At 50.7% G+C, this 13,925-nt stretch overlaps 1 protein-coding gene across 1 annotated transcript in view; it reads right to left on the bottom strand.

Annotated features, from left to right (window-relative positions):
• PRKX (protein kinase cAMP-dependent X-linked catalytic subunit) overlaps positions 1-13,925 on the bottom strand; it is a 459,846-nt gene that overhangs the window by 32,478 nt on the left and 413,443 nt on the right. Inside the window, exon 6 of the mRNA XM_086934664.1 lies at positions 2,750-2,807. Within this exon, the coding sequence (XP_086790790.1) occupies positions 2,750-2,807 (58 nt within the window). The remainder of the gene's footprint in view (positions 1-2,749; positions 2,808-13,925) is intronic.

Below are 13,925 nucleotides of genomic sequence, written 5' to 3'. Positions count from 1 at the left end.
CTATAGAGTCCTAAGTAGAGGTGAATATAGTGTGTTCAGCAGCGAAAAACAGCTTAAAAGCTCGCCTCCAATATGGGTCGTACCCCACACTGGTAATTTTTGTCTTATGGGTCGTGGCCGAAGATCGCAAGCCCGACTTGGAGCAAGTGCTTGCACTGAAAATTACATTCTGCCGATGTCCTCGTCCCCTGTGTTTCTGGCTGCCAAGGGTACATACTTTATCTGTTATGATCGTGCATACACATGGTTGCCCGCTGACTTCATGGGCTCATGTTTTATTGCAAATCTGTTGCCTCCGACGTTCACTGTAGATGCCGATTATCATAAGACTAGAGTTGTGCGAGGCGTAATTAGTGAAGAAGACACTGCCGGTCAAGAGGCAGGAGACTTTTTCAAGGGTTTCCTCCCGTTTTGGGGACCTATGGTTAACAGTAGGAACCTGAGACAGTTGACTCGAGTGGTAGAATCGACAGCTAATATTACTGCCAGTGCCCTTGGTAATATCACCACAGAACTTCAGGCGGATAGACTTATGACGTTACAAAACCGTATGGTTTTAGATGTCATCTTAGCAGATCGAGGTGGGGTATGTAAGGTGATCCATTCGAGCTGCTGCATTTTTATTCCAGATAATGCTCCAACTGTCTATCAAGCCATCTCGAGGTTGCATAAGATCTCCGAATCCATACACGTGGATGTAGGGGATTGGACACTACTTGGATGGTTTTGGGGCCTGATGTCGACTTGGGGTTGGAAAATTCTGATGATCATTGGAGTTGTGGTAGTGTTCCTGTTCACGTGTTGCCTTTGTGTGCAGTGTGGTCCTGCCTTATGTGGCCTCTGTGCTACAACGTGTATGAGACAACCATCTGTTACCAAGGGGACTCGGTTGGACAGAGCTATGCTACAGCAACATCTCGATGGTCTGATGAATATCGAATATGATTCCGACTAGTGCTTGCCTACATGAGGGCAAAAGGAGCGTCTGAGGTTCCGTGACAATTGTAAGTGGTGTTTTCGACTCGCACGAATACGGTCGAGTCTGGTATCTATGAACCGCAAATGATGAGTTTAGTAAGTGTGCGCAGTTTCGCTGTGCTAACTTAAACCGTTCGTTTGTTATGTGGGTTTTTCATCTGTACCCACGGGTTCCATCTTAGATACGGCATCCATTTTGTCTCTTGCCCTCAAGTAGCCAGCGAACGGACGTTGTCCGCTTCGCGACCCTGGGACTCCCAAGATATTTGCGGAAGACACATGTTCTTTGTAAGTGTCTTTATGACGAGGGGGATGCTACTGTGAGGCAGATGGCGCCGCTCGAGGCTCATCTTGCCGCATGGACTTATTGTCTCAGCCGTGCATCTCATTAGGCACGTCCCTTTGATGCCTGTATCTCGTGTTTCCCGATACCTCCCCTTTTACACCCTTTCCGATCTCCCCTCTGTCTCCGTCTTCCTCTGCACCTGTCCTCGTTCCTATTTTCGATCTATTTTACTGCTGATTGGAATTTGCTAATGGTGGGAAGATGGGTTTTTACAGTTGGGAACCGCCAAATGTTTCCGCACTTATGTTCCGGACCTCATGTGCTTCAAAGTGACCAAAGCGACCCCTCTGGGGGATAATTGTGGGAACCGGGTTGTAAACTTTTGTGTATCATGTTATCCTATGGGTAAAAACTGTATAAAGGGAGCGATCCACAGAACCAATTTGAAGCAGTCTCCCCAAGTTGCACGCTGTGTACTTGTCGTGATCTCTGTGTTCCCTGCAGCAAATAAACCTTGAATCTTTGACGTCAAAGGAAGTGTCCCGTGTCTCTGTGACTTGTACGCCGGAGCAGGTTACCCACGAAGGTTTCAGGTGTTGTGCCCTGGCACCGCTGGGTCTTAAAGAACCCAGTCCTTCAGATGCGGGATTAGAGTCCGAACCTTGCACGTCGTCTTCTCCCTCAACATATTCTTGGAAAATGTCGTCAGGCGGGGGCGCCGTGGCCGATAACCTAGCCTGGAGCCTATTGGCTCGACGAATCTTCAAAGTCTTCTTGCTCCTGAATTTCGAACACGCCATGCAGGTGTCCTCGCGGTGATCCGGCGACAAGCAGGTATTGCACACCGGGTGCACGTCGAGGTGCGAGTATTTAGAGTGACACAACGGGCACTTCTTAAACTGAGTTCGCTCCATAGCAAGAGTGTAGTACAGGCCCGACCGCGCCGAAAGCACGTGGAAGGGCAGCAAGAGATCGGAGCTGAGAGTCAGAGAGAAACCCGTACGCAACTATACCGACGCCCAGCCTAAAGACCTTTTGGTCTCGAGTAGAAGTTGAACAACTATCGGTTCCGACAGAGGGAACCGAAACACATCCGAACCCAATGGCGGAAAAAAACAATCTGGGGATGGAGGCGATGCCCATGCGCACTGTAGTCCAGGGGAGGAGCCACCTATCTCGTGATACTTCGAAGGCTCTTCCAGGACAACAATGTGCAATCATCCGGACCCAACACTAGGTGGCGATCTATGCACAGATATGAATTCAGCAGCCCACATGCCTCGAACCTGTAAAAGTAACAAACAGTAAAACATGCAGCAGCCTAAAGGTGAAGTGCAATATTCGTATATATGTATTTTTAAAAACTTTTTTAAAGTAAACATGAGACTGGTGAAACAACTAAAACGGCCTGTAAGCCCAGACCTACAAAATGGTGCATGAAACGGAATTTGCTCATTTATTTTTTTATAAGCTTGTTAAACCAACCTTCATATTTCCCAATCGCCTTGTTCTGTCAACAACAAGAAGTTTCTTAATGAGATCTCTGAAAAATAGAAAATAAAGTAATTAGATGCATGTTTGACATGATCATTAAGAAAATACCAATTAACCCACTCATTGTCTGAGACATGCGCATCTAGATGTCACAAGGACTTATTTATACGAGTATGGGTCTACTAGGCTGCACTTCAAGTGAAAAGTTCCAGGTCTGGAATGGGGAAGCAAAGTGATTTGTCACTTCTGTGTTCTGTGTTGTTTAAGTCCGTGGGAGAAGGTTGGGAGGAAGAACCCAGATGCTTAGCTCATATTATCATTTGGGGGGACATGATACTTTAACTGGCAGGTGAGGAAGTGAAAAAACACTTGTTTTAGGATCAACTGCATACAATTATATACAAAACACTCCACAGTCAAGTCTTCCACAAAATCACAATTTCTGAAACAATGATTCGGATTGCCTCACGCACAGAAAATGGACAAAGTTTAAACATCACAACACACTATTAAACACAAACATCACCTATACAACAAAAATATGCACATGATCACCCAGCACCAGAATGAAAATAGACTACTTTCTTGTAACAAAGATCTAAGAATACTACCAATACAAACGCATGCGTCTTGACAAACCTCAAAAAACCATTTCTATAAAGGAAATACATGCATAACTATCACAGCAGTACAGATCAGCACAAAAAGGCCATTAAACACACAGAAGAAATGCGTTACTTACCTGTAACAGCAGTTATCCAGTATTGGTGTCTTTCATAGATTCACATGCCTGAATCATTCCCCGTCGCCGAGACGGGAGCCTCCGGTACATAAAAAAGTAATGTCCTAGGGACATACATAGAGAATATAGGCCGAAGGGCCTCCCCTTTGGGGCCTTTCCACGTCCTTATGTAAAAAGGACCGAACTCTCATCGTTAGCCAATCAGCTCCGACCTCCCTCTAGAACCTTCCCGGGAGGAGCCTCAGTCCCTCAGATTTTCGTACGCACCCAGCTAGGGTGTCGCAATGTAGACATAGAGGTACGTGAGTCCTTACCGGGGAGGCGGGAGGGTTGCATGTGAATCTATGAAAGACACCAATACTGGATAACTGCTGTTACAGGTAAGTAACGCATTTTTTATCCAGTATTTGGGTGTCTTTCATAGATTCACATGCCTGAATCAGAGTAGCCAGCAGTTATACATGCATAGTGGTAAAGCACATTCTCACATCCAGCAGGCCTGCATAAATTACAGACAACATGAGAGAAACATGGTAATATACAGTCATGAGAGAAACATGGTAATATACAGTCATGCATATAGCAGAAAAACCATGGAGAATGTGCATACCTGGATGGCGGGACGAGGTAAGGCTCACCTTATTGGAAGAGATGGCGCAGCACCGCTTGTCCCACTGCAGCGTCCTTCTGCAGTTCGATGTCCAGGCAGTAGTGCCTGGAAAAGGTGTGCGGGGACTTCCAGGTCGCCGCTCGGCAGATGTCCAGGATCGTCACTCCAGCGAAGAGCGCCGCTGACGTTGACATCGCTCTGGTAGAGTGGGCAGCCACTCGGTCCGTTAATGGCCGTCCGGCCTGATCATGGCAGAAAGCAATCGCTGATGAAATCCAGCGGGAGATGCTCTGTTTTGTTAGGGGCAAACCCATGCGCAGGTTGCTGTAGGCTACGAAGAGTTGGGAAGACTTCCTGACCTCTTTGGTCCTGTCCAAGTAGAATTTGGGACACCGTTTAAGGTCCAAGGAATGCAGCGCTCGTTCTGCCGCTGTGGAAGGGTTCGCAAAAAATGACTTGAGGACAATTGGTTCGTTCAGATGAAAGTCTGAAGGCACTTTAGGAATGAATTTAGGGTTGGGCCTGAGTACCACTCGGTCGTGCCTGAATTGGAGATACGGTTCCTGAATAGACAGCGCCTGAAGTTCGCTGACCCTTCTGGCCGACGTCAGGGCGAGCAGGAGTGCCGTCTTCCAGGAGAGATGTTTGAGAGTGGCCCGGTGTATGGGCTCGAAAGGGTGTTTCATTAGTTGGTTGAGCACCAAGTTCAACTGCCAGGTTGGAGGGACTTTCCGAGGCCTCGGAAAGGATCTGTAGAGCCCCTTCAGAAATTGCTTTATCAGTCGACTGGACCATAGGGAAGGTCCTGATGAGGTCCTGGTGAATCTAGAAATCGCAGCCAGATGAACCTTAATGGAGGCGTGAGCCAGCCCCGATTGAGCCAGGTGGAGGAGGTACGGTAGTAGCTGTACTGGGGTGACCCGTAGAGGGTGCAAGCCTTGTTCCGAACACCACAAGCAGAACCTCTTCCACTTCAGCGAGTAGGTCTTGTTCGTACTGCCCGCCCTCGCTTTGGCTAGTACGGCCCTGCAGTCCTGCGGGATCTCTAGGTCTCCGAACTCTCGGTGCTCAGGAGCCAAGCCGATAATTTGAGCGAGCGGAGGTTCGGGTGGTGTACCTGGCCTCCGGACATCGTTAAGAGGTTCGGGTGTTGTCGCAGGTGAATCGGGGGCCTGATGGAAAGGCGAAGCAGGTCCGAGAACCAGTGTTGTCTCGGCCAGTACGGAGCAATCAGGATCAGGGTGCACGGCTCCGTCTTCATCTTCCTGAGGAGCCTCGGTATCATCGGGAACGGAGGAAAAGCGTACGCAAACACGCTGAACCAGCCGATGGAAAAAGCATTTCCCAACGACCCCTGTTGGGGATGCCAGCTTGCGTAGCTTGGGCATTTGGCGTTCCCTGCCGTCGCGAAGAGATCGATCCTCGGGGTCCCCCATTGCGAGAAGATGTGGGCCACTGTGTCGCCGTTCAGCTCCCATTCGTGGGAGAGAGAGGTCTGTCTGCTGAGGGCGTCCGCTATGGTGTTGTCCTTCCCGGGAACGTACTCCGCCTTGAGGGAGAGCCCGTGGGCCACCAACCAGTTCCAGATTTTTTGCGATTCTCTTGAGAGAGAGAGAGATCGCGTTCCCCCTTGTTTGTTCAGGTAGTGCATCGTCGTGGTGTTGTCCGTTTTGACGAGCACCGGGGAAGTTCCGATACGTGGCAGGAATGCCTGCAGAGCCAGATACACTGCCCTCAGCTCCAAGAGGTTGATGTGTAGTTGTTTCTCTTAGGCTTCCCATTTGCCGCTGACTCGAAGGTCCAATAGAACAGCGCCCCAGCCTTCCAGGGAGGCATCTGTCGTGATGACCAGAGGTGCCGGCGGCAGGAGGAACTGCAAGCCGGCCGTCAGGTGTTTCCGGTTTCTCCACCACAGAAGGGCCTTTGTGATGGCCGGTGTGATCGTGATAATGTCCTCGAACGAGCCGGAACTCTGTTTCCATTGCCTCGCCAGAGCCTCCTGCAGTGGACGCATGCGGAGCCTGCAGTGTGGTATGAGGAGAATGCAGGAGGACATCATCCCTAGCAGGGAGGTGAATGTCCGGACTTTGATGTGAGACTTCTTGGCCACCGACGCGGCCAGAGACAGTATTTTGTTGGTCCTGTCCTCCGAGGGGAAAGCCTTTGCGCAATCCGTGTCTAAGGTAGCCCCTAGGAAGGTGATCCTGGTTGATGGAGTAGTGCCGGATTTTTTGAGGTTGATCGTCAGACCCAGCTGTTGAAAAAGTGCGCTGCAGGCGTTGGAGGAAGCGGTCGCGCCCTCCGGAGAAGGCGCCTTCACCAGCCAGTCGTCCAGGTAGGGGAACACCTGGTGACCTCTTTGTCGCAGGAAGGCTGCCACCGGCGCCAAGCACTTCGTGAAGATACGTGGCGAGGATTTGAGGCCGAATGGCAAGACCTTGAACTGATAATGCCTGCCTGCTATTTCGAACCGCAGGTACCTCCTGTGCCGTGTGAGGATGGGGATATGGTAGTAGGCGTCCTGTAAGTCCAGGGAGACCATCGAGTCTCCCCTTTCCAGCGCTCCCAGGATCTCCTGGATCGTTACCATCCGGAAGGATTGACTCCGCAGGAAGGCGTTGAGCGCCCGGAGGTCCAAGATCGGTCTCCATTTGTCCCCTTTCTGTTGGACTAGGAAGAAGTGGGAATAAAATCCCGTCCCCTTCTGGGACGCCGGGACCCTTTCGATGGCTCCTTTTACCAACATGGCGGATACTTCCTTGAGAAGGAGGTGCAGGTGTTTGTGAGCACGCTTCAGCGGAGGAGTGTTGGGAGGGGTGCTGACAATTTCGAGGGAATGTCCAAATTGAACTATTTGTAGTACCCACCGATCCGTAGTGATTTTTCGCCAATTGGGGAGGAAGTGGGTCAGTTTTCCTCCAATTCGAAAGGATTGAGACGGTGGCGGGACTAGCTGGAGTAAATGGTCACTGGCGGCCGCCAGTGCCCTTCTTGGCGGATTTGCCTCTGAAGGACGACCTCCCATAGGACGACTGTCGGTTCTGTTGTTTGTGCTGGGGCTGGTTCCTGTTGCCGTAGGAGTAGGACGACCGATTTTGGTAGGAACCTCTGTAGGAGTACTGGCCTCTGGAGCGGCCCCCCCGAAAGGACTGGTTCCGGGACTGGAGGGAGCCCAGAGCCCTCGCCGTATCGGTATCTTTCTTAATGGCCTGGAGTGCCTCATCTATCTTCTCCCCAAAGAGAAACTGACCATCGAAAGGCATGTCGAGCACCTTAGATTGGACCTCTTGTCGAAAGGACGTTGCCTTGAGCCAGCCTTGGCGGCGGAGCACGGCAGCCCCGGCCAACTGGCGGAATCCCGTCATGGCTGCGTCGATGGCGCAGTCGATGATCTCTGCAGCGGAGTTTTGTCCTTCCGCCAGGAGAGCTTTCACTTCGTCCTGGACCGTGGCTGGCAGGTCCCGCAGGTAGGGGGCAATGTCTTCCCATAGCTGGCGGTTGTAGCGCCCTAGCAGGGCGATGGAATTTGCCACTTTGATGGTCATGGCGGACGTGGTAGAGAACCGTTTGCCTATGGTGTCCAACTTCCTGCCTTCCTTGTCTGGGGGTGCAGACAGCGGCGAGGATGGGTTGCGGGATTGCTTTTGGGCCGCCTGAGTCACAACCGAGTCCGGTTTGGGGTGGCCGGTCAGGCAGGCTGGCGTGGTATTCGGGGCCCTATATTTTTTGTCTAGGCGCGGAACCACCGCAGGCACCGAGGCAGGCGTGAGCATCAACTTCTTGCCCTGTTCCCACAGAAAGTCTATAAGTGGAATAGACTTGGCCGACTTCTGGCTGTGCTCCTTGAAATCATGGAGGAAGCATTCTGTTTCCGTGGATTCCACCGCCATGTGAAACCTCTTAGCTGCCCTGTCCACCAGTTTGTGGAAACCCCCAACGTCCGTCGTTTCAGACTGGCGCGGTCGCGGGGATGCCGGGGTAGACGAATGGTGTGATGACGCAGCATCGGCCTCGTCGTCTCTGTGGTCCGAGTCAACGTCTTGCACTTCACCTTCCTCCAAGTCCGTCTCCTCCTCCTCGTCCTCCGAGGAGTCCTCTACCTGAGGCTGGGGCCGAGCACGAGGCTGGGGTTGGTTCCGAGGTCGGGCCTGGAGAGCGGAAGGGCGCGAGGCAGACGGTTGCGCCTGGGTGACCGGCACCTGGGTTCCGCTGTCGGCATCCGGGAACCGTTGTTTATAGTCCTGCACTAGGCAGCGCAAATCGTTGACCAGAGACACGGGCAAACAGATCATCGGTGTGTTTTCCGTGCGGACACTTACGGAACGTTCCTGATACATGACTTCCTCCTGGTCCTCGTGAACGTCCGATAGGGAGGTGGCCGGATCGGGCTGGTTTTCCTCCTCGGACTCCTCACTCTGCAGTGCTACCTGCTCCTGCTCGGGCGTCAACCCCTTCGTTGGTGGAACCGAGGAAGTTGGAATTGAGTGAATGGCGACTTCGACCAATCTGGATTCTTTCCAAGATGGCGCCGGGGTCCCTTCCGACGACGTGCGTGAAGATGGCGCGCCCGCCGTTTGGGTTGGCGACTTGAACGCTTCCGATAGTGTCGATGGCACCAAATTCTGCGGGGATAAGTGAACCGCCGACTTACTGGTGGTAGAGCCTTCCACTTGAGATTTCGTGGGTGAAGGCGGACCTTTTGAACTTGACCTCGACTGTTTAGGTGATGATCCTTTGGTATGAGATTTCTTCGGCGAAGGCGGACCTTTTGAAGTAGACTTGGATCTCTTAGGCGACGATGACGCAGACAGTGGGGACACCGTCGATGGTCCTGTGTTTGTCTTGGACGAAGACTTCAGAGGAATGGTAGAGGAGACCGGTGCGCCTGAGGACGCAGTGGTGGTCGTTGTGGCCGTCGCGGAGGGCGATGAGGCCGTAGTGGTCGACACTGTGGTCGAGACCGAGGTGGTCCGCTTAGTAGATGGAGCGGGTTTCTTGAACCTCTGGCCATCTCGAACAGACACGGAGGAGGTGGTGGAACGTGCCTCCGAAGGTTTGTTGTGCTCCTTCTTGGGAGGAGTGTCTGTCTCTCCAGGGGACTGCTCCCTGGGTCTCTTCTTGGAGACTTTGGAGGACACGGAGACACTACCCTCGGAAGATTCCAGAGTGTCTCGGTCCTTAAGCCTGTCGAGCCATTCGAGAAGGCGAGCCTCTCTTTCCTTTACAGTCTTCTTTGGGAAGGCTCTACACACCCTACACTTGTCAGAGACGTGGTCAGGGTACAGGCAATACAAGCACAGATCGTGCTTATCCTCCGCTTGAATCCGCTTCTTGCCGCAGGAGGAACAGGCCCTGAGAAGGGCTTTCTTTTGCGAGTCCGCCATGGATGAAGCCTTTTTATTGGATTCCGACATGGGAGACGGCAGTCGAAGATAGGATAATTATTCTTTTGAACAAAGGTACTTCTAGAGAAGTTTGAGACTTCGAAGCAAGAAAAACCTGAAGAGCTCAGGTTGGAGACTCCCTAGCACAACGTGCGGTAGAAAATCTGAGGGACTGAGGCTCCTCCCGGGAAGGTTCTAGAGGGAGGTCGGAGCTGATTGGCTAACGATGAGAGTTCGGTCCTTTTTACATAAGGACGTGGAAAGGCCCCAAAGGGGAGGCCCTTCGGCCTATATTCTCTATGTATGTCCCTAGGACATTACTTTTTTATGTACCGGAGGCTCCCGTCTCGGCGACGGGGAATGATTCAGGCATGTGAATCTATGAAAGACACCCAAATACTGGATAAGTAAACAAAATTGCAGCTGTTACACAGACCACCCCTCCCCGCAAACCCCAGTCACAGTATACAGATCACACTCAGCCATACAAATGATGCAAACATTAGTACACCTTATTACTATGGATATATCACCAATAACATCTACTACTTTACAGTGCAAATCCGATGCAATTGCAAAGAAATGTACTCTTATACATAGGTTTTACCAGCGGTTCTGAGAGGGTAACCAAGAAATAACCAGATCAGCCATTGATCTGCAGAGCAAGCGCATTCTCTCCCCTGGAGAGCTTTAGGGAAGATCTCACCATCTGTAGATGCATTTAGCCTTAATAAGCAATAATAAATGGAAATGGTTAACCATATATGTAGCTCAGAACTTCCCCTTTCAGAGGCCACTCGGTCAACTGGGACTCTTACCACAAGGATAACAAGCATTTGCAATGCAATAGGTCTTGCATTAGTTAAATGCAGAGCTATTGACTTTGCAAATGTGCAAGTAATACGGTGGACAAAGAACTTTTATTTTTCTATTCATTGACTTTCGTAACAATGGCAAACACAAGGAGATGATGGACGGAGCACTGAAACATGTCAGACATTCACCCCCAGTCACAGATCTGGGTTAAATCCATCATCATTCTTTAGCTCACTTCGCCACCCCAAGTTCAGACCCAGCCATATGCAAATCAGTCTTGACCTTGTACCTTATGGTATCAGTCCAGCAGAACTGCCAAGCCACGTCTTCCCTGGACTGGAAACAAGCACCCTGGGTCAGATCTTAAGATAGCACTTATGTTTAGCAGGTCTATCTTGAGTACATTTGAGCATATTACAGTATGTAACAAATTTGATTTTGCATTTGGGTTCTGTCAAACTATGGACCCAACCCCAAAGCAAAATTTGGGCCTTAACACATGCATTTATTTTTTAACCTCTGCCACAAATTGAGAACAAGGAGTAAAGTGACAGTACATCTGTTCTGCTTATTTGGCTGCAAAGTCTGTATTTTAACATATCTTATGGGTTTAAGGCACCTGTTAAAGAGATGTTTGTGTGCCAGCTAAATCTCAAGGAATAACAATAATGGTTAAATAATTCTGGAGGATAACACTTACTGGAGAGATCTGTGTTTTGCCTAGTTCTAGTTTTGAATCAAAGTAGCATAGAGGGTTATATCTCCAGCAAAGCACATTATGTAACATGCAGAAGACAGATCTTTATTTTATGTAAATGGGTTGCTGATTTTAAGACAGAGATCCTTTTGTTACTAGCAGTTTATAAATTGTAATCCTTCTAAAACAGCACAGTGAGGTATGAAGAGCATGTGTCACCTAACCCATGTAACCCTCACTGTCTTATGTAGCAAATACTTTATACTGATGTACATACATGATTTATTGTAAATGTATAATCTGTACGTGTGATGTAAAGCGCTCTAACACCTTGCATTAGGACGAGTAGTGCTAAAGCGCTATGAAAGAAATAAAACAAAACAGTGGTATTTAAATTATTTGTGTAATAACTGGAGCGACCAACACATCTGACATTCTTACAGTGTATGTGTGTGTTGGACCTGGCCCTTTTTGGCAGGTTCACCCCAAAACTTTTTTTTGCTTTTGCCTAGCCTGTTTCTGTAACCTGGTGTTGGTGATTTTAGGTCTCTGCACACTTTTTCACTGTGGTCCAGTGTAAAGTGCGTGTGCTCTCTGTGTGTGTGGTGAGAGTGACCTGCCCTCCCATAGGAATGCATGGGGAATATGTGACCATGGTAGTTCCTGATGTGTGGGGAGTGCAGGGTCGGGTTTGGTATGTGCGAACTCGTGAGATCGAATGCTGTGCAGTGATGTATGTGGCATGATTGTGTCTAGTGTGGAAGTGCCACTTCTAGAAGTTGGCATGTTTGTGTAATTTGTGTCTGGCGTGTGATTGGCTGGAGCTGGCTGGTGAGCCTGGCTCCAGGAGTCAGGATGGTCCTGCCCCAGTGGTGAATGGAGAGATTAGCATGCTGATGTGAGGGAGGTGTACACCCGGGACTACACCCGGGACCTGAATAGGTCTGGGTTTTCCCTCCACAATGCTGGCTCCACCCCCTGTGGTGCGTCTGATGTCCCTTGCCTGGCCAGTGAAAGGAGTTCCCCATAACCAGTTATAGCTGGTTCTCACAATGCCTACACCCTGCTAGACAAAGAGATTCGCTGTATAAAAAGAGGCAGTGACCTCTTGTAAAATGTTCTTGTCTTGCTACTTGAATCCTGCCAGGGGCATGCTGCTGCTTGGGCCCAGGGGAAGGCTTGCCTCCCTGGGCCCTGCCCAGCCCCTGGTTGCCTGATGGATGCCCCTGAAACCTTTGGGGGCCTGACCTTTGTCCTGGACTGGTGTGTCTCTAGCGCTGGGGAGCGCTTTATTTTTACTTGGACCTTGTTGGTCCTCTAGCGCTGGGAGCGCTTTATTTTTCCGATAGTGCTTAGGAGCACTGGGTGCCAAGAATTCACCGCCGGCCCCGGGGATTGCTCGGAGCAGCGCTGCCATTGGCAGCCCTCCGAGGCAGGAAGCCAGGCATCTTTTGCCGGGACAGGGGCGGGGCCTGCAATTCGGCAGGAAGTCCCGCCTGCCACCGCCGGCCCGAGAGAGAAGCAGCTGGCCGAGGAATGGCCGCCCGGGGCCCCCGTGAGCTGGGAGGGAGCCCCGGGGGAGAAGGACCGGGTGAAGCGAGCGAATTGGCGGAGGCGGGGCTCTAGTGTGGAGAGAGAGCCCCGCAGAGGGACCGGGCAAAGCAGAGACCGGCCGCATCCGGAGGAGAGGAGCCCGCTTGTCCCAGAGGTGAGGAGAGTGGCACGAAGTGCCCGTCCCATAGAAACCGGTGAGTGGGGCCCGATGTTGTTCATAGCAGAGGGGGGGCATCGGGGCACGTTGCCGGTGCCCGCCCCTCCTGCCAGTGATTTGGAGCCCACGAAGGGCTGCGGGGGCCATTTGTAGTTAGAGGGGGCGTTGGGGCACATTGCCAATGCCCGCCCCCTCCTACCTGTGTTCTCTTAGTTCCTTAGAGCGGCCCCGGTTGACGGAGGCCGCTCTAAAGTCTTGGGGGCATTTTTGCGATTTAGAGTCCCCCTAGAGGGACTCCAACGAAGCCGCATTTTTCTGCCGAGCCTGCGAGGCTCTGGGGCATATTTGTGTTTAGAGCCTGCAAGGCTCAGGGGCATATTTGTGTTTAGAGCCAGAGAGGCTCAGGGGCATATTTATTGTTTAGAGGAGAGAGGCTCCTGGGGGCATAGTTACTTCGAGTACCCAAGAGGGGGGCTCCAACGGGGGCTATATTTCTTTTAAGGGCCCAGGTTCCTGTTCCCATGCTTTGCCTCATTATGATTATAGAGCCTAGAGGGCTCCAAGGTGTTTGTTAATACTTCAACAGAGAGAAATAACAACCATCCCGGGAATTTAGGCACTTGTAATAAATTCATTACGAATTGAAGTATGAACTTAACATAAGTTTTGACAATTAGTGTTTAAGCTGATATGTGCTTGTGGAAATGGCCACTTCTATTAAATGATAACATTTGATATTTGAGGTCTGACATGCAGCAATATAAACACAAGCATTGCCTTTATGTAAGGGGTAGCATATTAAGTTTTGGTCTAATACCTGAGACATTTGTGTTGCGCAATCACAAGGGAGAGTTCTCAAATTATCATGGGGCGTGGCCCCATGAAAATGAGTAAGCACTTCCTATTCATTTCTATTGCATTATAGACACTGGAACACAGTCATTAAAACAGTCAAGAGATCAGGTGTGCGCCCAATGAAAACAAGCTTGTGAGGGGTTGTGGGTCGCAGGTGGAAGCATTCAGTTACTACAACGACCTGCAGGAGGATATAGGTCACCCTTTCAAAAAGGTGGACCAGTGGCTTCAATGTACAAGTGCAAAGTTGGCACCCGCACTAGGATAAGATCATTCAATTTAATATGGCATGCTGTCCCGAGTGTGCACCCTGTGCACCAAGTTGAAGGTGCACAGTGACGCAGATCGTGGT

This window comes from Lissotriton vulgaris, chromosome 8 (assembly GCF_964263255.1).
Source record: "Lissotriton vulgaris chromosome 8, aLisVul1.2, whole genome shotgun sequence".
NCBI lineage: Eukaryota > Metazoa > Chordata > Amphibia > Caudata > Salamandridae > Lissotriton > Lissotriton vulgaris.
This window is presented reverse-complemented; position numbering and strand designations above follow the sequence as displayed.